Source organism: Saccopteryx bilineata, chromosome 2 (genome assembly GCF_036850765.1).
Source record: "Saccopteryx bilineata isolate mSacBil1 chromosome 2, mSacBil1_pri_phased_curated, whole genome shotgun sequence".
In the NCBI taxonomy this organism is placed as follows: Eukaryota; Metazoa; Chordata; class Mammalia; order Chiroptera; family Emballonuridae; genus Saccopteryx; species Saccopteryx bilineata.
Window position 1 is genome coordinate 318,799,927 of NC_089491.1, and position 27,484 is coordinate 318,827,410.

At 38.7% G+C, this 27,484-nt stretch overlaps 1 protein-coding gene and 2 pseudogenes across 1 annotated transcript in view; 2 read left to right on the plus strand and 1 right to left on the minus strand.

The window, feature by feature from the left end:
- Positions 1-27,484, minus strand: part of BMT2 (base methyltransferase of 25S rRNA 2 homolog) — a 182,805-nt gene that overhangs the window by 96,424 nt on the left and 58,897 nt on the right. Inside the window, exon 3 of the mRNA XM_066262142.1 lies at positions 3,251-3,421. Coding sequence (XP_066118239.1) covers positions 3,251-3,421 — 171 coding nt within the window. The remainder of the gene's footprint in view (positions 1-3,250; positions 3,422-27,484) is intronic.
- Positions 4,514-4,675, plus strand: LOC136327806 (U4 spliceosomal RNA; annotated as a pseudogene).
- LOC136323402 (iroquois-class homeodomain protein IRX-2 pseudogene) lies at positions 20,164-21,768 on the plus strand (annotated as a pseudogene).

The window sequence follows — 27,484 nt, forward strand, 5'->3', positions numbered from 1 at the left end:
CATGGACAGTACCCAACCCTATATATGTGTATGTGTTTGTATGTATGTGTACATAATGTTTTTTGCTATACATACATGCCTTTTCTCCTGAAAGGAAATATTTTACAGTCTCTGTTTGGCATATCTGCATGGCAAGTATTGTTACTCTTGAACTTTGGGGACATTATTAAGTAAAAGAAGGGTTACATGAACACAAGTACTGTGACAATGACAGTTGATCCAATAACCTCTTAGACGACTAATAAACACATAGAGTATGTAACATACACAGCGTGGAGACTCTGGACAAAGGGATAATTCACATCCTGGGCAGGATGGAGTGAGATTTCATCATGCCACTCAGAATAGCATGCAATTTAAAACTTATAAATTGTTTACTTCTGGAACTTTCCATTTAATATTTTTAGGCCTCAGGGAGCTGAAACTGCAGATAAGAGGGAACTACCATAGATTTATCCAATGCTATAAATTTCCCTTTAAGTCCATGATGGAAACCTTTTTATAAAAACCGCCCACTCTTGCAGTGCTGGTCAACCTGGTCCCTCCCGCCCACTAGCAGGCGTTCCAGCTTTCATGGTGGGTGGTAGCAGAGCAACCAAATGGCACTGCGATTGGCCCACCATGAAGGCTGGACCGCCCACTAGTGGGCGGGAGGGACCAGGTTGACTAGCACTGCAAAAGTGGGTGGTTTTTATAAAAAGGTTCGCCATCATGGCTATAAGTATTGCTTTCACTGCATCCCATAAATTTTGATAAGATGCATTTTCATTTAGTGCAAAATATTTTAAAATTTCTCTTGAGATTTCTTGTATTAATTTGAAGTATGTCATTAAATCCAGCTCTCTTTTTTATTAATTTCTAGTTTAATTCTATTGTAATCTGAGAGAATACTTTCTATAATGATCTTTTTAAAATCTGTTAATGTATGTTTTATGGCCCAAAATGTGGTCTATTTGGTGAATGCTTTAAAAATATATGTATAATTTTTAAAAGGCAGCAAAGTAGTACTTGTATATACAAGACGTAGGAGGGTCAGGGCACAGCCATCCTAATGTTAGGAAGAATGGGTTGTAACTGGTGCTTGGGATAAAATTTACAGCAATCACTTTATATACAGATTCAAAAAGTAACATCATATCTCAATGTTGAGACATGAATGACTTAAAACTTGAGTCTAGTAGTAACAAATATTTGGCTTTAAAATTTATTTTCATAAAATGTAGTGAAAAAAGGTATTTATGATATGTTATTTCCATAAAAAAGGTACTTATGATATGATAGCCCTATCTGAACTCAGAAATCAAAATGACTTGAATAGATATTTTGAGATAAGACTAGAAAAAAGATAACCCTTGCCATTTAAACTTGCTATCCAAAGTCAAATAGATTTGGATAGTAAGGGCTACATATCTTTCCATTTGATAATAGCTATAAATGAATAGAACATATTTCTAAATTTTGACTATTACAGCTACCTCTCTAAAACAGAGAGCGGGGTTGGGAAGGGGGGAAGATTGTGTTTAGGAAAACTGAATATTATTTTGTATTCAGAATCATTTTATATTTTAATACATGTAATGGTAGATTTTTATTATGAAATATGCTTATTTTTTAACTTACTCATTTTTTTTAAAGAGGGGGGAGAGAAAGAGAGAGAGAGAGAAATGGGAAGGAGCAGGAATCATCAACTCCCATATGTGCCTTGACCGGACAAGCTGAGGGTTTCAAACCGGAGACCTCAGTGTTCCAAGTCAATACTTTATCCACTGCGCCACCACAGGTCAGGCTGAAATATTATGCTTTAATAGCACAGGAAGAGCAGTTTACAAAGTCCTTTATATTACATGGTATCTACTGTGTAAATAATGCCTACTAAAAAGACTAGAAATAAATGTGTCTAAAAGAAATAATTTTTACATCTATAATCTTCTCTACAAGCAAACTTTTTATACTGTAATCTTATTTCATTTATAGTCAGAAAAATATATGTGACTTTAATACAATGTAAGTACTATAATATATAATAATAGAGGCATAAAAAGGTTTAATATTGGTATCAATTCTTTTGAGAAGTTCTAGTTAAGTCCTAGAAAAAAGATGCTTCAAATATAGCCTAATATAATAGAGCCATAATTTATCAGGAAAAGGATATATAGCATTTACCACTGCCAAAAAGTGAGAACAAGCATGTACCATCAGGGGAATTTAAATAGTTCCACGTGACCAGAGTAAAACCTGTAAGAACGGTAGGTGGGGTGGGAGGAATACGTATACATATACATGTTGGGGCCAGAAACTAATGAAAGAGTCCTGAGTTTTCAGAATGAAGAAAAATCTAAACCTAACCATCCTAGGCTAAGTTATTTCAATGTTTAATATTAAGTAAAATGTGACCTATAATAATTATATTTGGATACTTTCCTTTAACTACTTAAAACCAAACTAACCTTTTTCCTTTAAAACTAAATCAGAGACAAATTTATTGCCTATGGCAGGGTAGAGTTTAGCACATCCAACTCAAGAAACATCTATAAAATTGAACACAATCCTCAAAAACAACCATTTCAGGGTTCAAACAAAGGCATTTAAGTTGAGAAGTGTCTGTTTATGAAAATCAGCTGAACCGAGCTTGGGAATCTGTGGTGCCCTTGCCTAAAGCTGCTCTCATCCCCTCACCGCCTGCTCAGGTGTTAAGGGAGTTCCTGAAGGACAGGAATGGCTGTGCAGAAACAACAGCTTTAGTCTGGAAGAGGCTAACTTGATTTGGAGCAAAGTGCAAAAACCTAAATAGAGCATGGTCAGTAAAAGTAACAAACTTATTAGAAAACACATAGGAAAAGCAAGCAGCTATGCTAGCCTCAGGTTACACTTTTGGTAGAACTGGACTACTTAGAAATTAAAGAGAAAGATCTTGGAAATGAGAGAGGCACAGCTAGAAGGGCTACATAAGTTTCCTACGTAACCTTTGATGCCTTTGTATTACCATAAGAACAATTATGATAACACTTAATAAACTATTCCTTCTCAGTTTTGGTGAAGACAATCTATGCTATTGGTTTTCCAGATATCCCTTATAATTTTATGCTAGTGTTCTATCTAACAATGTTACAAATCTGTGCTTCTCAGCCTCTCATTACTAGAGGAGCAAGAATTTTGCCCAGCATTTGGTATAAGCCATAACACTATTTTACATTATTAACACAGCTTCCCAGGATAATGTTAGTAATTAAAGTAGAAAAAGTATACTTACTGTGTTATAATTTCAGAATTTGTAAAGCCGAGGTTGGTTAAACAACCTTCAGGTTTAGAAGACTCATGTGTATTTAAGGCTGGAGTGGTCTTAGTGGCAAGTACAGCTCTTTTTTTATCCTTTTCAAGTGCTTTTCTCTTCCCACCATTCTGGAAATATTCTCTGCATACACTGCAAGGCAAAATAAAATTATATTTTAAAACACTATGTATAAATATAAAATAAAAATTTTAAAAAGATTTTTGGAAAGTAATACTACGCTCTATGATACTATAATGCTAAATACTTGCCATCATACATTTGTCAAAATGCATAGATTATACAAAACCAAAAGTGAACCCTAGTGAACCCTAGCCTGACCTGTGGTGGCACAGTGGATCAACTGTTGACATGGAACACTGACATCGCCAATTTGAAACCTTGGGCCTTCTTTGTCAAGGCTCATATGGTAGTTGATGCTTCCTGCTTCTCCCAGCCCCTTTAAAATAAAGTCTTAAAAAAAAAGTGAACCAAAGCATAAACTATGGACATTGGATAATAATTATGTCAATGTGGGTTCATCGATTTTAACAAATGTACCACTCTGGGTGCATGTTGACAGGGGAGGTTCTGTGCATGTATGTTGGCATGGTGTATACAGAAACTATCTGTACTTTCTCTTCAAATTTGCTGTGACCCAAAACAGTTTTACATGAAAGGGGAAAAAAACTCCAACTCAGAATAGATATCATGTGGAATCCAATATAATATCTTACATTGAGAAAAACACTATCCTCTATATCAGCGGTTCTCAACCTGTGGGTCGCGACCGCGGTGGGGGTCGAACGACCAAAATACAGGGGTCACCTAAAGCCATCGGGAATACATATTGATGGCTTTAGGCAACCCCTGAATTTTGGTCGTTCGACCCCCGCGACCCACAGGTTGAGAACTGCTGCTCTATATAATATTCTTGCTAATATGCTTAACTTGGAATCACAAAGAAACAACCACATAAATCCAAACTGAAAGATTTCACCCTCAGAAAGTGAAGAAAAATGTGAGTCAAGGATCCTATATCTAGCAAAGTTGTACATCTTGCAACAAAACCATAGAAAAACAAAACAGCTTTTGATATGTAAGAACTCAGGAAACCATCATGGTTACAAGCTGTTTTTAAAATATCTTCTAGATGCTGAACTTCACGAGATAGGAAATGTTGGTGAAGAGGATGGTAATGAATAAAAAGCATTAGATAAATTTTCTTAAAAAGATGTTTTATTAAGCTTTGCACAGTGGCAGTATTTTAGCCACTGAGGTTTATCTGAGGCGTGATTATTGCTAATTGAAAACTTTTTCCCAAAAAAGATATTTTATAATGCTCAAGTCCACAATTCCCAATGAAGATGAAACAGTTATAAATATTTATGTAGTATTTATCATAGCAACCATCATAACAAAGCAGAAACTCCATGAGATGCATGGAAATACAGCTATAAACAGGGAATTCTAAAACATCATTCTCAACCAAGTGAATAAAAATAAGTTAGGATACTGATGCACTGGAGAGCATAAGGTTTATTTTATCACTATTCAACAAACCTGGCTTTCAAACAGAGTACAGCTTCTTATCAAATGCACATGGAATAGTCACATAAAGGACTTAATGTATGTATTAAATTATGAAGAAAACCATAGTAAAAGTCATTGCAGTCCTGGCCGGTTTGCTCAGTGGTAGAGCGTCAGCCTGGCGTGCAGGAGTCCCGGGTTTGATTCCTGCCCAAGGCACACAGGAGAAGCGCCCATCTGCTTCTCCACCCCTCCCCCTCTCCTTCCTCTCTGTTTCTCTCTTTCCCTCCCTTCGCCAAGGCTCCATTGGAGCAAAGTTTGCCTGGGCGCTGAGGATGGCTCTATGGCCTCTGCCTCAGGTGCTAGAATGGCTCTGGTTGCAACAGAGCGACGCCCCAGATGGGCAGAGCATCACCCCCTGGTGGGCATGCCGGGTGGATCCCGGTCAGGTGCATGCGGGAGTCTGTCTGACTGCCTCCCCGTTTCCAACTTCAGAAAAATACAAAAAAAAAAGGATAAAAAAAAGTCATTGCAAACAAAACCATACAATCACAATGTAATAAAACTAGAACTAACAACAAAATAGAACAAAAATCCATTTCACATGCAATTTTTTAAAAAAATATTTTTCCAAAGTTAGAAGCAGGGAGGCAGTTAGACTCCCGCATGCGTCCAACCGAGATCCACCCGGCATACCACCAGGGGGTGATGCTCTGCCCATCTGGGGCGTTGCTCCTTTGCGGCCAGAGCCATTCTAATGCCTGAGGCAGAGGCCACAGAGCCATCCTCAGTGCCCAAGCCAACTTTGCTCCAATGGAGCCTTGGATGCGGGAGGGGAAGAGAGAGAGAGAGAGGAAAGGGGGAAGGGTGGAGAAGCAGATAGGCGCTTCTCCTGTGTGCCCTGACTGGGAATCAAACCTGGGACTTCCACACATCGGGCTGACGCTCTACCACTGAGCCAATTGGGCAGGGCTTGCGATTTTTTTTTAATTAAAAAACTCTAGGGTCAAAGAGAAAATACTGTTAAAAATCAAAGAAATTCCTTAAAACAATGCCACAATAATGAAAACACCACAAATCAAAAAATAAGGAATGCAACTAAAATAGAAACCTGGAAAAATTCAAGACCTTTAAATATTATATCAGTACAAATAAAAGACTAAAAAAAAAAATAAATGTCCAACTCAAAGAATTAGTGAAAAAATATAAACCAAAAGAGAGGAAGAAAGTATTAATGATTTAGTTAAAAAAGGACCAACAAATATACACACTGGTTAACTTGCATAACTTTCTGCAAATAAAGCTGATAACTTACATAAAACAATTTTTCTATGAATATATACTAAATATAGAAATACAGGAAAATTCTGAAATTGACAGATGAAATAGAGATTTAAAAAGCACCAGTAATCCAATGAGAAATTCTACCAAGACTTCAAAAACTAGATAATCCCTTATTAATCAGGTTTTTTATTTTCTGTATCATGTTTTGATATCTTGGAGGGCCTTACACATCTAACGAGAAACTGCCAATCCCAACCAAGGCTAGCTAATTCCTAAAGATAATAATCAACTAACTTGGGAGCACACCTCTCAAATGCAAGCAAATATTTCCTTTATTTTATTCTCAAATGTCAAGCTATTAATTATGCTGCCCTAAATAAACCTAAGGTTGATACCATACAGTTAAGGACAGCTACTATTCCCCAAAGTCCAGCAGAATTAATCAAACTAGTCAACCCTAAACTACTTTTTAAAATTTTTATTTAGAAAATTGAATTTAACGAGGTGACATTGATCAGTAAGAGTACATAGACGTCAACTAAACATTTCTATAGCATTTTAACTATTTGTTATGTTGTGTACCCATCACCCAAAGTCAAATCATTTTCTGTCACCTTATATTTGTCCTTCTTTACTCCCTTCCCTCTATACGCTCTCCCAAAAGCCCCTTCCTCTGGTAACCACTTCACTTCTATCTACAAATATTGATCAACTTGCGAACTATGCAACTTACAACCATTCGACTTTACGACCACAATCGCTAGCCATGACTGCTCCACGTCTCGCAGCGCAAGTGTTGCCCAGCTGGGCATACGACAGTGCGGACCAGCTTCTGGCAGCACTACCATCTCTGCGTGCACCATTTTAACTGTTATCCCAGACTCGGTACAGCAATTTGTGTTTTGTGTCTTGAATATTTTTCATCAAACCCCTCCCAAGATGTCTGCCAAGAGGAAATTGTCTTTGCAAATATTAAACCAGTTGTACTGGTAATGCAGTGTTTTACTTAAACCTGACCAATGTACAAATAAGAAACAAAATGGTGTAGAGATGATACAAATGGTATAAAATGAACAAAGAAAATTATGATATATAACAATAATAAAAGAAAATTATGATAAAATATGACTTAAAGATTTTTATAACATCATTTCACAGTACTGTACATATAGCCTACTCAACTTCAACCAAATCGTGTTATGACCGGTCTTTCAGAACCAATTGTAGTCATAAGTCGAACACTAGCTGTATGTCCATGAGTCTCAGTTTTATAGGCTACCTATGTGTGGAACATAGTTCTTAGCTTTTTCTGTTTTACTTATTTCAATGAGTATAACGTTGTCAAGGTCCATCCATGTTGAAGTAAATGGCACTATGTCATCATTCCTTATGGCTGAATAATATCCCATTGTATATATGTACCATTTCTTATTTATCCAATTCTCTATTGAACAACATTTTGGTTGTTTCCATGTCTTGGCTACTGTAGATAAAATGCTGTGATGAACACTAGATGCATGTGTCTTTGCATACTAATGTTTTCAAGATTTAGGGGTAGATACCCAGCAGAGGGATTGATGGGTCATATAGTAATTCTATTATTTATTTTTAAATTTTATTAGTTTGTGTTTACATAGATTCTAGGGTCCCCCTTAATACATCCTTCCCACCCCATGTTTGCCAGTACATCCCCCCTGTTCCCCTCCCCATAACGCCCTCCCCCCTTCCCTCCAGGATTTGCTTTTCTGTTCTTATCCCATCCTATCACCCTATCATCCCCTTTCCCTCTGTCCGCTTTCCTTCTGGATCCTTTGATCCCACCTCTGTCTCTATTCCCTTCCTCAGTTCACATTGTTCCTTGGATTCCTCAAATGAGTGAGGTCATATGGTATTTTTCTTGCTCTGCCTGGCTTATTTCACTTAATATAATAGGTTCTAAGTCCATCCATGTTGTCGCAAAAAGTAGTATTTCCTTCTTTTTCATGGCCCCATGGTATTCCATTGTATATATGTATCAATGATTTTTAATCCACTCGACAACTGACGAACAATTGGGCTGTTTCCAGACCTTTGCTACTGTGAACAATGCTGCCATAAACATGGGGGTGCATTTGTCCTTTTGAATCATTCATGTGGTGTTCTTGGGATATATTCCTAAAAGTGGAATGGCTGGGTCAAAAGGTAGTTCCATTTTTAATTTTTTGAGAATCTCTACATTGTTCTCCACAGTGGCTGCACCACCAGTCTGCATTCCCACCAGCAGTGCAGGAGGGTTCCCTTTTCTCCACATCCTCAACATTCTGTGTTGTTTTGTTAATGAGTGCCATTCTGACTGGTATGAGGTGATATCTCATTGTGGTTTTAATTTGCATTTCTCTAATGATTAGTGATGTTGAGGACTTTTTCATATGCCTATTGGCCATCTGTACGTCTTCTTTGGAGAAGTGTCTATTCAATTCTTTGGCCCATTTTTTGACTGGATTATTTATATTCCAGGTGTTGATTTTTACAAGTTCCCTATAAAGTTTGGTTATTAACCCTTTCATCAGACATATTGTCAAATATGTTCTCCCACTGTGTGGTTTGCCTTTTTATTCTGTTCATATTGTCTTTAGCTGTGCAAAAGCTTTTTAGTTTGATATAGACACATTTGTTTATCCTGTCCTTTATTTCCCTTGAGCATGGAGATAAATCAGCAAATATATTGCTGCGAGTGATGTTGGAGAGCTTATTGCCTATATTTTCCTCTAGGATGCTTATGGTTTCATGACTTACATTTAAGTCTTTTAACCATTTTGAGTTTATTTTTGTGAATGGTGTAAGTTGGTGGTCTAGTTTCATTTTTTTGCAGGTACCTGTCCAATTTTCCCAACACCATTTGTTAAAGAGACTGTCTTTAATCCATTGTATGCTATTACCACCCTTGTCAAATATCAAGTGTTCATAAAGGTGTGGGTTTATTTCTGGGTTCTCTGTTCTGTTTCATTGATGTATATGCCTGTTCTCATGCCAGTACCAAGCTGTTTTGAGTACAATGGCCTTGTAGTATAACTTGATGTCCGGAAGTGTGATACCACCCACTTTTATTCTTTTTCAAGATTGCTTTTTCAAGATTCGTGTTCTTTTTTGGTTCCATATGAATTTTTGGAATATTTGTTCTATATCTTTGAAGTATGTCCTTGGTATTTTCATAGCAATTGCATTGAATTTATAAATTGCTTTGGGTAATATGAACATTCTAATGATGTTTATTCTTCCTAACCATGAACACTGTCTATGCTTCCACTTGTTTGTATCTTCTTTGATTTCTTCTATCAACGTTTTATAATTTTCCGAGTACAAATCTTTAACCTCCTTGGTTAAATTTACTCCTAGGTAATTTATATATTTTTTGTTGCAATAGTGAAGGGGATCGTTTTCTTAATTTCTTTTTCAGACAGATCATTGTTGGTGTATAAAAATGCATGATTTCTGAGTATTAATATTATATCCTGACACCTTGCTGAATTCATTTATCAGGTCCAGTAGTTTTTTGACTGCGACTTTAGGGTTTTCTACGTACAGTATCATATGAGCAGCAAATAATGATAGTTTTACTACTTCTTTTCCAATTTGAATGCCTTTTATTTCTTCTTGTTGTCTGATTGCTGTGGCTACGACTTCAGAAATTATGTTGAATAAGAGTGGTGAAAGGGGCACCCCTACCTTGTTCCTGATCTTAAGGGGATTGCTTTTAACTTTTGCCCATTGAGTATGATGTTGGCTGTGGGCCTGTCATAAATGGCCTTTATCATGTTGAGGTATGTTCCCTGTATTCCCATTTTGCTGAGAATTTTGATCATAAATGGGTGCTGAATTTTATCAAATGCTTTTTCTGCATCTATTAATATTATCATGTGGTTTTTGTCCTTCCTTCTGTTTACGTGATGAATCATATCTATTGATTTGCGATACTGTACCAGCCTTGCCACTCCAGAATAAATCCCACTTGATCATGATGTATGTTTAAATGTATTGCTGGATCCAGTTTGCTAATATTTTGTTGAGAATTTTAGCATCTAAATTCATCAGGGTTATTGGCCTATAGTTATCTTTCTTTGTGTTGTCTTTTCCTGATCTTGGAATCAGAATTATGCTCGCCTCATAAAAGGAACTTGGAAGTTTACCCTCCTCTTGAATTATTTGAAATAGCTTGGGAAGGATAGGAGTTAGCTCTTCTTTGAATGTTTGGTAGAATTTGCCTGTGAAGCCATCTGGCCCAGGGCTTTTGTTTGTTGGGAGTTTTTGACAACTGTTTCAAACTCATTGGTTGTAATCAGTCTATTTAGGTTTTCTGATTCTTCCAGAATTGATTTGTGAAAGATTATATTTTTCAAGGAATTTGTCCATTTCACTTAGGTTGTCTAATTTTTTGGCATACAGTTAGTTCTTCATAGTATTTTCTTACAATCCTTTGTATATCTGTTATGTCTATTGTTACTTCTCCACCCTCATTTCTAATTTTATTTATTTGAGTCCTTTCTCTTTTTTTCTTGGTGAGCCTGGCTAAGGGTTCGTCGATCTTGTTTACTTTTTCAAGAAACCAGCTCTTGGCTTCATTGATCCTCTGTATTGTTTTTTTAGTCTCTATGTCATTTATTTCTGCTCTTATCTTTGTTATTTCCTCCCTTCTACTTCCTCTAGGCTTTACTTGCTGTTCTTTTTTTTAGTTCTTTTAGTTGCAGGATTAAGTTGTTTATTTGAGCTTTTTCTAGCTTCTTAAGGTTTGCCTGTAATGCTATGAACTTCCCTTTCAGGACTGCTTTTGCTGTGTCCCACAGATTTTGAGTTGTTGTATGCTCATTTTCATTTGTTTCAAGGAAATATTTTTCTTCCTTGATCTCATTGTTGATTGTTATTTAATAACATGCTGTTTAGTTTCAGGTGTTTGAGTGTTTTTCAGTTTTTCTATTGTAGTTTATTTCTAGTTTCATGCCATTGTGGTCAGAGAAGATGCTTGATATGGTTTCAATCTTCTTAAATTTGTTGAGACTCGTTTTATGTGGCAATATGTGGTCTATCCTAGAGAATGTACCATTCATGCTTGAAAAGAATGTATATTCTGCTCCTTTACGGTGAAAGGTTTTGAAGATATCTATTAAATCCAGTTGATCTTAATGTGTCTCTTAATTCTGCTGTTTCTTTGTTAATTTTCTTTCTTGAGAATCTATCCATTGATGTTAGTGGGGTATTGAAATCCCCTACTATTATAGTATTGCTGCTGATCTCTCCCTGTATGTTCATCAAAATCTGCTTTATATATTTTGGTGCTCCTATATTAGGTGCATAGATATTTATAACGGTTATCTCTTCCTATGGAATTGCTCTCGTTATCATTATGTAGTGACCTTCTTTAACCTTTACTATAGCTCAGGGGTCGTCAAACTTTTTATAAAAACTGCCCACTTTTGCAGTGCTAGTCAACCTGGTCCCTACCGCCCACTAGTGGGCGGTCCAGCTTTCATGGTGGGCCAATCGCAGTGCTGTTTGGTTGTGTGGTAGGGGCCAGGTTGACCAGCACTGCAAAAGTGGGTGGTTTTTATAAAAAGTTTGAAGACCCCTGCATAGCTTTTGTTTTAAAAGCTATTTTTTCAGATATAAGTATTGCTACCCCAGCTTTTTCATTTCCATTTGCATGAAAAAAATTTTTCCATCCTTTTACTTTGAGTCTATGTGTATCCTTTGTTTTGAGGTAGGTCTCCTGTAGACAGCACATTTACAGGTCCTGTTTTCTGATTCATTCAGCTACCTTATGTCTTTTGATTGGAGCATTTAATCCATTTACATTTAAAGTTATTATTGATATGTAGTTGTTTATTGCCATTTTTTCTTAAATCTATATTCCTCTTTTACTACACACACACACACACACACACACACACACACACACACACACACAGTTTGTTCTGTCTACAGCAGGTCCCTTAACATTTCTTGCAGTTCCATTGTGATGAATTCTGTGAGTTGGTTTTTTTTTTGTCTGGGAAGCTTTTTATTTCTCCTTCAAAATTAAATGATAGTCTTGTTGGATAAAGAAGTCTTGGTTGTAGGGTTTGGTTCTGCATTACTTTGAATATTTCTTGGTCAATCCCTTCTGGCTTCAAGTGTTACTGTTGAGAAGTTGGATGTCATCCTTATGGGTGTTCCTTTGTAGGTGATTGTTTTTCTCTTACAGCTTTTAATATTCTTTACATTAGTTTTGATACTTTGATTATGATATGTCTTGGTATGGGTCTCTCTGGGTTCTTTTTTAATGTGGTTCTCTCTGCTTCTTGAACTTGTGTGACTCCTGCATCAATTCAGGAAAATTTTCAGCTAAAATTTTTTCAAAGAGCTTCTCTAGTCCTTGTTCTTTCTCTTCTCCTTCAGGAATCCCTATTATGCGGATATTGTTTTTCTTCATGATGTCACAGAGCTCTCTTAAAGTTTCCTCAGACTTTTTAATCCTCTTTTCTTTTTGCTTTTCTGGCTTCCATGCTTTCGCTTATCTTGTCCTCTAAGTCACTGATTTGATCCTCTGCTTCATCCAGCCTGCTTTTAATTCCTTCTAGTGTAGTCTTCATTTCTGATATTGTTTGTCATTTCTGTCTGGTTCTTCTTTATGATTTCCGTGTCCTTTTTGATGCTTACAATATCTTTATTGAGGTGTTCATTAAGTCCATCCATTGTAGCTTTGAGACCCTTAAGCATCCTAACAATCATTATTTTATACTCTGCATCCAGTAATTTGATTATTTCTGATTCATCCAGGACTTTTTCTGAGGATTTATCTTGTTGAAGCATATGACTTATGTTTTTCTGCCTTCCCAGTATGTATGACTTGTAGGCTTCTTCCAGTTGTGGTCTCCTTACCTAGTAGGGCCGCTTTGAAGTCTTGATTTGTTTGTTTTCTTCTCAGTTTTCTTAACTCGGTGGTAATCTTATTTACTGATCTCAGCAGGGGTTTATTTGAAAGTGCATCCAGGAATGCAGTGGGTGTAATCTCTGAGACTCTGCCAGCAACTCTCTGGGGGCAGGGTGTTTCCTCAGCTTCAGTAGAAGGAGGTGTATCTCAGATCTCCATGGAGACCCGAGTTTCTGCCCCTCCTCCCCACTTCCTGTTTTCAGCTGTCTTTTTGTGCTGATTGGAACTGGAGAGCTTTCTGGAGGTGGGTCACCAGGAACCACTTTAGGCTTGCAGTGTTTGGAGAGATCAACTCCTCCCCTAACTATGGCTGACTCCGCACTGGATGAGTCAACTTCTCAGGTCATCCCATGCATTCCTTTGCTGGTCACCGTCTGTCACTCTCTCCCCCCCTTTCCTTTTGGAAGACAAGCCAGTCCTCTCAGCCCACCTCATTTCCAGGTCCCCAAGCAAGTGGCTGTGATATTTTCTGCTCTTCTCCTTGTAATGAGAGCCCTTCTGGGCTCTCACCCTCACCCGCCCCTAGCTCCTGGAAGCAGGGGAGCCTCCACCGCACCTCCACACTCCCTACCAGGCTTGGTGTGGCTCGTTCTTTGCTCCTTGGTTTTTGAGACCTGTTCTTTTAGTCTGAAGTTGGTTTTTCATGCTGATTGTTCCTAAATTAATTTGTAATCCAGTTTGGTAGTGTTAGCTGGGAGTCTGTGCGTCTGCCTACTCTGCTGCCATCTTCTATCAATCTCTGTTCTTATTTTTTGAGGAACTACCATACTTTCTTCCATAAAGGTTGAGCTAATTTGCATTCCCACCAGCAATGAATGACAGTTCCTTTTTCTCCAAAGTCTCTCCAACATTTGTTATTACCTGTCTTGTTGATAATAACCAACCTAACAAGTGTAAAGTGGTATCTCATTGTAGATTTGATTTGCATTTCTCGAATAGCTAATGAAGATGACCCTCTTTTCATATATCTGTTGGCCATTTGTACGTCTTCTTGGGAGAAGTGTCTGTTAGGTTCTCTTCCTATTTTTAAATTGGATTATTTACTTGCTTGTTACTAAACTTTGTGAAATCTTTAAATATTTTGGATATTATCCTCTTATCAGAGCTGTTGTTTATAAATATAATCTCTCACTTGGTTGACTGTCTCTTTGTTTAGTGATTGCTTTCTTTCGCTGTGCAGAAGTTTCTTAGTTTGATAGAGACCGATTCATTTATTGTTGCCTTTGGGGTCAAATTCATAAAATGTTCTCTGTGGCCAAGGTCTAAGAGTTTAGTAACTATGTTTTCTTCTATGTGATTTATTGTTTCAGATCTTATATTTAGTTTTTTTTATCAATTTTTATATAACTTTTGTGAAGAGGACAAACTGTAATCATGTTTTATTTTTTGCATGTGGCTTTCTAATTTTCCCAGTACCATTTATTGATGAGGCTTTCTTTTCTCCAGTGTGCGGTCTTGGCTCCTTTATTGAAAGTGATTTCTCAATTGTGGTTTTATTTCTGGGCTCTCTTAATTCTGTTCCATTGGTCTGTATGTCTATGTTTTCTGCCAACACCATGCTGTTTTCATGATTGTGGTGCTATAGTATAATTTGAAGGCAGGTAGTGTGATACTTCCAGCTTCATTTTTTCCCCCCAGGATTGCTTTGGCTATTTGGTTTTTTTCATGGTTCCCTACAAACCTGGTAATTTTTTTTATATATTTCCTTAAAATATTACATTGGAATTTTGATGGGTATTGCATTAAATTTGCATATTGATTTAGGTTATATGGCCATTTTGACTATGTTGATTCTTCCAATCCTTGAACAAGAAATACTTTCCCATTCTGTTGTGTCATTTTCACTTTCTTTCAATAATGCTTTGTAGTGTTCAGTATACAGGTCCTTCACATACTTTAAGTTTATTCCTAGGTATTTTACTTTTTGTTGTTGCATTTTTAAAAGGAATTGCTTTCTAGAGTTCATCATTGGTGTATAGAAAAGCAATAGGCTTTTGTATGATATATTGATTTTGTATTCTGCTACTTTACTGTATTGGTTTACAGTTTCTAAGAGTTTTTCAATGGAGTCTTTGGGTTTTCTAGATACTAAATTATGTCATCTGCAAAAAGTGTTACCTTTACTTCTTCTTTCCCGATATGGATGCCTTTTATTTCTTTCTCTTGCCTGATTGCTCTGGCTAAAATTTTCAGAACTATGTTAAATAAGAGTGGAGAGTGTGGGCAACCTTTTCTTGTTCCTAATTTTATAGGAAACGCCTTCAATCTTTTATCATTTAGTATGATATTAGCTGACGGTTTGTCATGGATGGCCTTTTTTGAGGTACTTTCCTTTTATATCCATTTTATTTAGTGTTTTAAATATAAAGGGATGTTGTATCTTATCAAATGCCTTTCTGCATCTATTGATAGGATCATATAATTTTTGTTCTTTGTTTTGTTGATGTAGTGTATTACATTGATAGATTTATGTATGTTGAACCAACCTTGTGCTCCTGGCATGAATATCTCTTAATTGAGATGCATAATTTTTTTAATGTGTTGTATTCGATTTGCTAGCATTTTGTTCAAGATTTTTGCATCTGTATTCATTAGAGATATTGGTCTGTAGTTTTCTTTTTTTGTGTTGTCCTTGCCAGGTTTTGGTATCAGGGTTGGGTTGGCCTCACAAAATGTGTGAGGGAGTATTGCTTCTTCTATTTTTTTGAAAGACTTTGAAAAGAATAGTTACCAATTTCCTTTGAATGTTTGGTAGAATTCACTAGTGTAGCTATCTGGTTCTAGGCTTTCAGTTTTGGGATTGTTTTTGATACTGTGTTTCTATTTCCTCCCTGGTAATGGGTCTATGTAGGCTGTCCACTTCCTCCTAACTCAGTCTAGGAAAATTATATAGTTCTAAGAATTTATTCATTACTTCTAGATTGTTGAATTTGGTGGCATATAATCTTCCATAGTATTCTGCAATTATACTTTCTATGTCTGTGGCACCTCTTTTGTTTCAAAATTTGCTTATATAAGTCTTTTCTCTTTTTTCCTTAGTGAGTCTAGCCAGAGGTTTGTCGATTTTATTGTTTGAAAGAACCAGCTTTTTTTTTTTTTTTGTATTTTTCTGAAGCTAGAAACCAGGAGAGACAGTCAGACAGACTCCTGCATGCGCCCAACCAGGATCCACCCGGCACGCCCACCAGGGGGCGACGCTCTGCCCACCAGGGGGCGATGCTCTGCCCCTCTGGGCATCGCTCTGCCGTGACCAGAGCCACTCTAGCGCCTGGGGCAGAGGCCAAGGAGCCATCCCCAGCGCCTGGGCCATCTTTGCTCCAATGGAGCCTCGGCTGCGGGAGGGGAAGAGAGAGACAGAGAGGAAGGAGAGGGGGAGGGGTGGAGAAGCAAATGGGCGCTTCTCCTGTGTGCCCTGGCTGGGAATCGAACCCGGGACTTCCACACGCCAGGCCGACACTCTACCACTGAGCCAACCAGCCAGGGCCAAATCAGCTTTTTCTTTTATTAATTTTTTATACTTTTTCTATCCTCTATTTCACTTAGTTCTGTTTCAATTTACTATTTCCTTTCTTTTGGTGACGTTGGGTTGCCTTTGATCTTTTATCTAGTTCTTTGAGATGTGATGATAGGTTGTTAACTTGGGATGTCTCATTTCTTGATATAAGCCTGTAAGATATGAACTTCCCTCTTCGTGTGTGTTCGTGTGTGTGTGTGTGTGTGTGTGTGTGTCAGAGAGAGGGGCAGACAGACAGGAAGGAAGAGAGATGAGAAGCATCAATTCTTCATTGTGGCACCTTATTTGTTCATTGATTGCTTTCTCATATGTGCCTTGATCGGGTGGCTACAGCAGACCAAGTGACTCCTTGCTCGAGACAGCGACCTTGGGCTCAAGATGGTGAGTCTTGCTCAAACCAGATGAGCCCTACCTCAAGCTAGCAACCTCGGGGTCTCACACCTGGGTCCTCCACGTCCCAGTCCGAAACTCTATCCACTGTGCCAACACCTAGTCAGGGCAAATTACCCTCTTATTACTGCTTTCACTGCATCCCAGAAATTTTGATTTGTTGTCATTTTCATTTTTCTGCATATATCTTTTGCTTTCTCCTTTTATTTCTTTAGTCATTATTCTAGAAGTGTGTTGTTTAATTTCCATATTTGTTGAGTTTCTTTACTTCCTTTTTGCAGTTGAATTCTAACTTCTAAGCCTTATGGTCAGAAAAAATGCTTGGTATAATTCTAATCTTCCTCAACTTGTTTATGTTAGTTTTGTGGCCCAACATATGGTTTATCCTTGAGAATGTTCCATGCACACTAGAAAAGAAAGTATAATCTGTTGCTTTGGGATGAAATGTCTTATAAATGTCTATTATTTCCATTTGGTCTAGTGTGTCATATAAAGTCGATATTTCTTTATTGATTTTGTTTGGATGATCTATCTGAAGCTGTCAATAATATGTTTGAGATTCCAAGTATGATTATGTTTTCTGTCTGTTTTTATTTTTATATCAGTTAGTTGCTGTCTTATGTATTTGGTGCTCCCTGATCTGATGATAACCCAATGTGCCTTCCTTTATATGTTATGTTCTTCTTTTACCTAGCTGCCTTGAGAATTCTTTTCTGTCATTTTATTTTGACAATTCAGGCATCCCTCACCATATTGTGGCTCACTTTTTGCAGTCTCACCGTAATACAGATTTTTTTGCTATATTTGTGGGATTTTGCAGTATATAGGTATTTTCATATATTTCTTGTTTTAATTATTTTTGTGGTAAAATAAGCATTTTCTAGCCTAAAAATTGAAAGGGTTTATAAGAGTGTGGGAAAGGTTAATAACAGTATGGGAAAAATTTAGAAGTGTGCAGAGGGTTCATAAAGCCTTAAAAAATATATAAATAATAAAATAAATTTAAGGTCATTACTTTGCAGATTTTCACCTATCACAGGGTATTTGGAACCTAACCCCCACAATAGACAAGGGACCACTGTATATATTAAAAAATGTTATGTCCCCTTTATTAGTATGAAATGTCCATCTCTGTCTCTGGTTACCTTTGTTGTCCTGAAGTCAGCATTGTCAGATACTAGATGGCAACATCTGTTTTTCCTTGGGTATTATTTGCTTGAAAATTGTTTTTCAACTTTTCACTTTAAGTCTACTTTTGTCCTTGCAGTTTTGATGTATCTCTTGAAGGCAGCATATGGATGGGTTTTGACTTTTGATCCAATCTGCTCCTCTGTGCCTCTTTATTGATGAGTTCAGTCCTTTTACTTTTAAGGTAGTTACTGACGATTGAGGATTTCCTTAGCTATTTTATGTTTTGTTTTCTGGTAGCTTTGTGTTTTGTTTGGTTCCTTCCTTTTGTGTTTCTGTCAGTTGTTTTTGTTTGGTGGCATTCTGAACTTCTTTCCTGTTTCTTCTCTTCTTAAGCTACGGTATGTATTTCAGTAGTGGCTTTTTTGTGGGTTGTTACAATTAGGTTATTAAGAGAAAAATGCTCATATATGTAAGACTCCTTTGTCTTATGAGTGCTTCTGCATTCCATCCTCATTTACCTCTGTAGATTTTCATCTTCTCCCCTTTTACGTTATTGTTGTCATAGATTATCCCTGTTCTTATTGTGACCTTGTTGAAGCTTTTAATGTGTAGTTTTTGTTTTTTGTTTTTATTTTTTGGTATCTGGTCAAATAACCACCTTTAATAGCTTCTGCAGTGATTATTTTCTGGTGAAAAATTCCCTCAGCTTCTGTATGTTTGCAAAAGTTCTTATTTCTTTTTCCTATTTGAAGGATAGCTTTGATGGATATAGTAGTCTTGGCTGGTCATTCCTCTCTTTCAGTACACTTTGAACGTTTGGTTCCATTTCCTTCTGGGTTGTAGAGTTTCTGCTGAGAAGTTTGATGATAAGCTAATGGGCCTTCCTTTATATGTTGTGCTCTTCTTTTCCCTAGCTGCCTGGAAGATTCTTTAATCTCAATGCTTTTTGATAATTTTATTACAATGTACCTTGGAGAAGATCTCTTTGGGTTGAGGTAACTAGGTGTTCTGTTTGCTTCTTGGATTCGAGGATCTAATTCATTCCATAGGCTTGGGAAGTTTTCATCACTTTTTTTGTTTGAATAGGTTCTATATCCCTTCTCCCTCTCTTCTTCTAATATACCCATTATTCTTATATTGCTCTTTCTGTTGGAATCAGACAGATTCTTTTTGTAGAGCTCTATCATTTCTTTTAAAAAAATTTGTGAGTCTCTTCTTCTGTAGCATCTCTCTAGTTGCCTATGTTTTATGTCATTGATTCTCTTCTCATCTGGCCTGTTTTATTAGGTAAACTTGCCACTTCAGTTTTCAATTTATGTACTGAATTCTTCATCTCTGTTTTTAAAGTTTCAATTTCCTTGATAAAGTACTTACTTTGTTTACTAGTTTTTAAACTAATGAATAAATTGCCTGTCAATATTTTCTTGCATCTCACTGTGTATTTTCAGAACTTAAATTTTGAATTCTCTATTGTCCAAGGTTTCCATGTGGCTGAGGTTTGCCTTCTGGAGATTTTTCATTTTCTTTCTGAACGGCATGTCTTTCTTGTATAGCCATGGTATTCAATTTCTTCTTCCTTGATGGCATTTGAGAGTGGTATTGTTAAGAACTCTAACAAAAATAACTCAAAAATGAAAAATAAACGTGAAAAATATAATAAAAAATGTGAATTTAAAAAATGACTAGTATAATAGAAAAGCACAAAACATGAATAGCAGAAACCAAAAATAAGAATAAAAATACAAAAATGAAATAACATGAAACTTAAAAGAAGAAAAAAAAAAAATTTCCGTTTTGAGAGGTTTTTCTGTTTTCTTCCGGTACATGGTGGTGTATTAAAATTTTTAGCTCTCCCCAAACCCCGACCGCCAGCCTGGCACGCGGCTGCGCCCACCGGCTCTGCGCTGCCGCTGCCGCTGCTGCCATCACTGCTGCTGCCCCGCCTCTCCCCTGGCCCGCGGGCCGCCCGGGCTAGTGCGCGGGTCAGGCCGCCTCGGCCCCAGGCCCCCGCGCCCGCCACCTCGCCGCGCCCCGGCCGGGCGTGGATGGAGGGCGCCGCGAGTCCTAACCGCTGCTCGGCGTGAGGCGGGCCCTGCGCCCACCATGTCCTACCCGCAGGGTCACCTGTACCAGGTGCCCGGGTCGCTGGCGCTTTACTCATGCCCGGCGGTGCCGCTCAGCGTGGAGCTGGCATGCTCAGTGTCGGGCTCCGCGTTCAGCCCTTACCCGGGCTCGGCGGCCTTCACGGCTCAGGCAGCCACCGGCTTCGGCAGCCTGCTGCAGTATTCGGCCGCCGCCACCGGCTTCCCGTCCTACATGGGTGCACCCTATGACGCGCACACGACTGGGATGTTGGGCGCCATCAGCTACCATCCATATGGCAGTGCGGCCTACCCATACCAACTGAATGACCCAGCCTACCGCAAGAACGCCATGCGGGATGCCACCGCAACGCTCAAGGCCTGGCTCAACGAGCACCGCAAGAACCCCTACCCCACCAAAGGCGAAAAGATCATGCTGGCCATCATCACCAAGATGACCCTCACACAGGTCTCCACCTGGTTTGCCAATGCGCGCCGGCGCCTCAAAAAGGAGAATAAGATGACGTGGGCCCCGAGGAACAAAAGCAAGGACGAGGACAAGGGTGATGCAGCCAGGAGCAAGGAGAGTCCAGATAAGGCGCAGGAGGGCACCGAGACATCTGCAGAGGACGAAGGGATCAGCCTGCACGTCGACTCGCTCACGGATCACTCGTGCTCTGCCGAGTCGGAAGGGTCTGAGAAGCTGCCGTGCCGGGGACCCCCTATGCGAATCCGGCTCCGAGTGTAAGGATAAGTACGACGACGTGGAGGATGACGATGACAATGAGGAGGAGGGTGAGCGGGACCTGGCGTCATCCAAGGCTGTGACCTCGTCACCACTCACCGGTGTGGAGGCACCGTTGCTGAGCCCCCCGCCCGAGGCCACACCCCGGGGTGGCAGCGGCAAGACGCCCCTGGGCAGCCGGACGTTGCCGGGTGCGCCGCAGCCGGCTAGCAAGCCCAAGCTGTGGTCTCTGGCGGAGAACGCCACGTCGGACCTCAAGCAGCCGAGCATGGGCCCAGGCGGCGCACCGCCGGGGCTGCCTACAGTTGCAGCTCCAGCCCCGTCTGGGGCGCCGCCGGGCGGCTCGCCTTACCCAGTGTCGCCACTACTGGGTCGCCACCTCTACTACACGTCGCCCTTCTATGGCAACTACACAAACTACGGGAACTTGAACGCAGCGCTGCAGGGCCAGGGGCTTCTGCGGTACAACACGGCGGCCTCGGGCCCGGGAGAGACGTTGCATGCAGTGCCCAAGGCAGCCAGCGACGCGGGCAAGGCAGGCGCGCACCTACTGGAGCCCCACTACCGGCCCCCGGGCAGCGGTTATGAGCCCAAGAAAGATGCCAGTGAGGGCTGCTCGGTGGTTGGTGGGGGCGTCCAGCCCTACCTATAGAAGGGCCCTGCTTAGCAATGCAAGTAGGTGTCACAATTGCTTTGGAAAAAATAAATTTAGAAGGCCATTCTCTCTTCCCAAGTTCATAAATATACAGACATAAAAAGCTGCTCTCTCACCCGGACCGCATCTTGTGCCACTGTAAAAGAAGGAACCACAGAGCATTGTCAACCCAGACTAATGGAACAGACTTTTGTTGGATATATGTGAATTTGTTGACATAGTATAGCTTCTCCAATGTATGTGTGACTTTTGAAAACAATCTTTTTTCTCAGGATATCTTGAATTGATCACTTCATTGCCATGGTATATATGCTATAGGTGTGATAGGATTTACTGTAAAATTTATTTGTAAAAGGTGTACACAGTAGAAATAAAACGTGATTGAAGAACTTGAGTACTTAAAAAGTGGAAACAAATTTGATATTTTTATAATGATATAAAGCTTCTAGTAATTTATGCAAGTTGTATTGCAACGGAATCTAAACTTTTTGTAAATAAATTCTGCCTGGTTTTTATTTGAACATTGCTGGTTATACAATCTTTGTTGGTTGTTTAACAATAATTCTTTACTAATTTATATCTTAAATTGTAAATAAAAACAGACTAGACTACAAAAAAAAAAATTTAGCTCTGTGAAATTCCTGGGCTGACCTCTGCTAAGATGTTGCTATTGCAATTGCAATGATGTAGTGGGGCTTTAGTTGTGATGGTGGGTGGGGCGTGTTGACATTGGCCATGGCATGTGGACATGAGGGCTTTATGGCTTTCGCAATGGGGATCTCAGGTCCAGGAACTCCTCCACACATCTCAACAGACCAGGGGACTGGATACAGAACCTTCATTCTTCAGGGAAAAGAGTAGCTCTGGAGTTAGCTGTGGGGTCTTTCTGTGCCACACTCCATACCCTGCAAGGAGACAGAGGTGGGATTACAGAGGCTGAGGAAGGCTGTACTTTGACTTTCTCTGTCTCTGTGCCAAGTGTGGGCTGCAGGTAGACCACGGGAACACTGGCCGTGACCCCTTGTTTTGTTACCATTTTGGTTTAGTATCTCCACCTTTGTCCCTCGATATCACCACACTTTAGTCTTCTCTGTCTCTGCTGAGTGCAGGCTGTAGGCAGACCGTGAGAACACTGGCTGTGATCCCCATGTTTGGCTGGTTTAGTTCAGTATCTCCCTTTCTGCCCCTCTATCTCACCGCTCCTTCTGGCAGAAGACCCAGCCACTCCACGTTTCCCAATCCATACCCCTCAGACAAAACCCAGGTAGCTAAGCTTCCCCCTTCACCATTGTCCAGCAGAGAAAAAAACCCTAGTCACTCGTGGTTTGTCTCCTCTCCAGAGCCAGCTGCGAATCTGTTTTATCTTATGCTCCACTTTTCATCCCTTCCCACGTTTAGTTCACTTGACACATGAATGTTTCAGGCATGTGTGTGAGCCGAGCTGAAGTTCCTTTGCTTCATTATAGTTATTCAATTTGCTGAAATTTCAAGAGGAAAAATCAGGAGTATCTCTCATGCTGCCATTACTCTGACGTCATCACCATTTTTAATTTTTTTGAGGAAATGTCATAATGTTTTCCACAGTGGTTGCACAAGTCTGCTTTCCTACCAGCAGTACAAGAGTGTTTGTTCCCTTTTCTCCAAATCCTCTCATTTGTTAATGAAGGCCATTCGGCCAGGTGTGAGGTGATATCTCATTGTGATTTTAATTTACATTAATGATTAGTGACATTGAGTATTTTTTCATATGGCTATTGGCCATCTGTATTGCCTCTTTGGAGGTGTCTATTCAGGTCCTTTGCCCATTTTTAAAATGGGATTATTTACCTTCCTAGTGTTGAGTTTTAGAAGTTCTTTATAAATTTTGGTTATTAATTCCTTAATCATATCAGCAAATACGTTCTCCCATTGAGTAGGCTTTTTACTTTGTAGATGGTGTCTTTTGCTGTGCAAAATCTTAGTTTGATATAGTCCCTTTTGTTTATTTTGTTTTTTATTTCACTTGCCCACAAAGACATACCAGCAAAAATATTGCTGAGACTGTAGTACCTATGTTTTCTTCCAAGAGTTTTATGGTTTTGTGACTTATATTTAAGTCTTTTATCCATTTTGAGTTTAGTTTTTGTGAATGTTATGTTAGTGGTCTAGTTTCATTCTTTTGTATGTACCTGTCCAATTTTCCCAATAATATATAATGAAGAGACTGTCTGTACTCCATTGTTTACTTGCCTCCTTTTCTCTGGGTTCTCTGTTCTGTTTCATTGATCCTTATGCCTGTTCCTTTTTTTTTTAAATTAAATTTAATGCAGTGACATTGATAAATCAGGGTACATATGTTGAGAGAAAACATCTCCAGATTACTTTGACATTTGATTGTGCTGTATACCCCTCCCCCAAAGACAAATTGTCTTCTCTAACCTTCTATCTGGTTTTCTTTGTGCCCCTCCCCTCCGCCACCCCCTCTCTCCTTTGTCGCCCCCTCTCCCCTCCCCCCACCCCCATTGCCATCACATTCTTGTTCATGTCTCTGAGTCTCATTTTTATGTCCCATCTAAGTATGGATTCATATAGTTCTTAGTTTTTTCTGATTTACTTATTTCACTCCGTATAATGTTATCAAGGTCCATCCATGTTATTGTAAATGATCCGATGTCATCATTTCTTATGGCTGAGTAGTATTCCATAGTATTTATGTACCAAAGCTTTTTAATCCACTCGTCCTCTGACGGACACTTGGGCTGTTTCCAGATCTTCAATATTGTGAACAATGCTGCCACAAACATGGGGGTGCATTTCTCCTTTTGGAGCCGTTCTATGGTGTTCTTGGGGTATGTCCCTAAGTGGGATAGCTGGGTCAAAAGGCAGTTCGATTTTCATTTTTTTGAGGAATCTCCATACTGTTTTCCACAGTGGCTGCACCAGTCTGCATTCCCACCAGCAGTGCAGGAGGGTTCCCTTTTCTCCACATCCTCGCCAGCACTTATTCTGTGTTGTTTTGTTAATGAGCGCCATTCTGGCTGGTGTGAGGTGATATCTCATTGTGGTTTTAATTTGCATTTCTCTACTGATTACTGATGTTGAGCATTTTTTCATATGCCTATTGGCCATCTTTGGAGAAGTGTCTATTCATCTCTTTTGCCCATTTTTTGATTGGATTGTTTGTCTTCCTAGTGTTGAGATTTACAAGTTCTTCATAAATTTTGGTTATTAACCCCTTATCAGACACATTGTCAAATATGTTCTCCCATTGTGTAGTTTATCTTTTTATTCTGTTCTTATTGTCTTTAGCTATGCAAAGCTTTTTAGTTTGATAAAGTCCCATTTGTTTATCCTGTCTTTTATTTCACTTCCCCGTGGAGATAAATCAGCAAATATATTGCTCCGAGAAATATCGGAGAGCTTACTGCCTATGTTTTCTTCTAAGATGCTTATGGTTTCATGGCCTACATTTAAGTCTTTTATCCATTTTGAGTTTATTTTTGTGAGTGGGGTAAGCAGGTGATCTAGTTTCATTTTTTTGCAGGTAGCTGTCCAATTTTCCCAACACCGTTTGTTAAAGAGGCTATCATTACTCCATTGTATTTCCTTACCTCCTTTGTCAAATATCAGTTGTCCATAGAGTTGTGGGTTTATTTCTGGGTTCTCTGTTCTGTTCCATTGATCTATATGCCTGTTCTTATGCCAGTACCAGGCTGTTTTGAGTACAATGGCCTTGTAGTATAACTTGATATCAGGAAGTGTGATATCTCCCACTTTAATCTTCTTTTTTAAGATTGCTGAGGCTATTCGTGTTCTTTTTTGGTTCCATATAAATTTTTGGATTATGTGATCTACATCTTTGAAGGATGTCATTGGTATTTTAATTGGTATTGCATTGAATTTATAGATTACTTTGGGTAACACAGACATTTTAATGATGTTTATTCTTCCTAACCATGAGCACAGTATATGCTTCCACTTGTTTGTATCTTCCTTGATTCCTTTTATCAAAGCTTTGTAATTTTCCGAGTACAGGTCTTTAGTCTCCTTAGTTAAGTTTACTCCTAGGTACTTTATTTTTTTGGTTGTAATAGTGAAGGGAATTGATTCCTTTATTTCTCTTTCTGACTGTTCACTGTTGGCGTATAAAAATGCCTCTGATTTCTGAGTATTGGTTTTATATCCTGTCACTTTGCTGAATTCATTTATCAGGTCCAGTAGTTTTTTGACTCAGACCATAGGGTTTTCTATATACAATATCATATCATCTGTAAATAATGATAGTTTTACTTCTTTTCCAACTTGAATGCCTTTTATTTATTCTTCTTGTCTGGTTGCTGTGGCTAGGACTTCCAGGACTATGTTAAATAAGAGTGGTAAAAGGGGGCACCCCTGCCTTGTTCCTGATCGTAAGGGTATTGCTTTTAATTTTTGCTCATTGAGTATGATGTTGGCTGTGGGTTACTCATAGATGGCTTTTATCATGTTGAAGATATGTTCCCTGTATTCCCACTCTGCTGAGTTTTGATCATGAATGGGTGCTAGATTTTATCAAATGCTTTTTCTGCATCTATTGAAATTATCATATGCTTTTTCTACTTCTTTTTATGTGATGAATCACATTGGTTGATTTACAAATATTGTACCAGCCTTGCCTCCCCAGAATAAATCCCACTTGATCATGGTGTATGATTTTCTCCATATATTGTTGGATCCAGTTTGCTAATATTTTGTTGAGGATTTTAGCATCTATATTCATCAGAGATATTGGCCTATAATTTTCTTTCTTTGTGTTGTCTTTGCCTGGTTTTGGAATCAGAATTATGCTCGCCTCATAAAAGGAGCTTGGAAGTCTCACTTCCTCTTTAATTTTTTGAAATAGTTTGAGAAGGACAGGAGTTAGTTCTTCTTTGAATATTTGGTAGAATTCATTTGTGAAGCCTTCAGGCCCCAGACTTTTGTTTGTTGGGAGTTTTTTGATAACTGTTTCGATCTCATTTGGTGTAATCAGTCTGTTTAGGTTTTCTGATTCTTCCAGATTGATTTTTGGAAGATTGTATGTTTCAAGGAATTTGTCCATTTTATCTAGGTTGTCTAGTTTTTTGGCATACAGTTCTTCATAGTATTTTCTTACAATATTTTGTATTTCTGTTGTGTCAGTTATTATTTCTCCACTCTCATTTCTAATTTTATTTGAATCCTCTCTTTTTCCTGGCGAGTCTAGTTAAAGGTTCATCAATCTTGTTTACCTTTTCAAAGAACCAGCTCCTAGTTTCATTGATCCTCTGTATTGTTTCTTTAGCCTCTATGTCATTTATTTATGCTCTGATTTTATTATTTCCTTGCTTCTACTACATTTGGGCTTTACTTGCTGTTCTTTTTCTAGTTCTTTTAGATGCAGGGTTAAGTTGTTTATTTGAGCTTTTTCTAGCTCAATATGCCGGTAGTGCTATGAACTTCCCTGTCAGTACTGCTTTTGCTGTGTCCCATAAATTTTGAGTTTTTGTATGCTCATTGTCATTCGTTTCTAGGAATTTTTTAATGTCTTCTTTGATCTCATTGTTTACCCATTCATTATTTAATAACCTGCTATTTAGTTTCCATGTGTTTGAGAATTTTTGAGCTTTTCTGTTGTGGTTCATTTCTAGTTTCATGCTGTTGTGATCAAAGAAAGTGCTTGATATGATTTCAATCTTCTTAAATTTGTTGAGAGCACTTTTGTGCCCTAACATGTGGTCTATCCTAGAGAATGTACCATTCATGCTTGAAAAGAATGTATATTCTGCTGCTTTAGGGTGAAAGGTTCTGAAGATATCTATTAAATTGAGTTGATCTAGTGTGTCCAATAAGTTTGCTGTTTCTTTGTTAATTTTCTTTTTTAAGGATCTATCTAGTGATGTTAGTGGGGTATTGAAATCCCCTACTATTATAGTATTGCTGTGGATCTCGCTCTTTAAATCCATC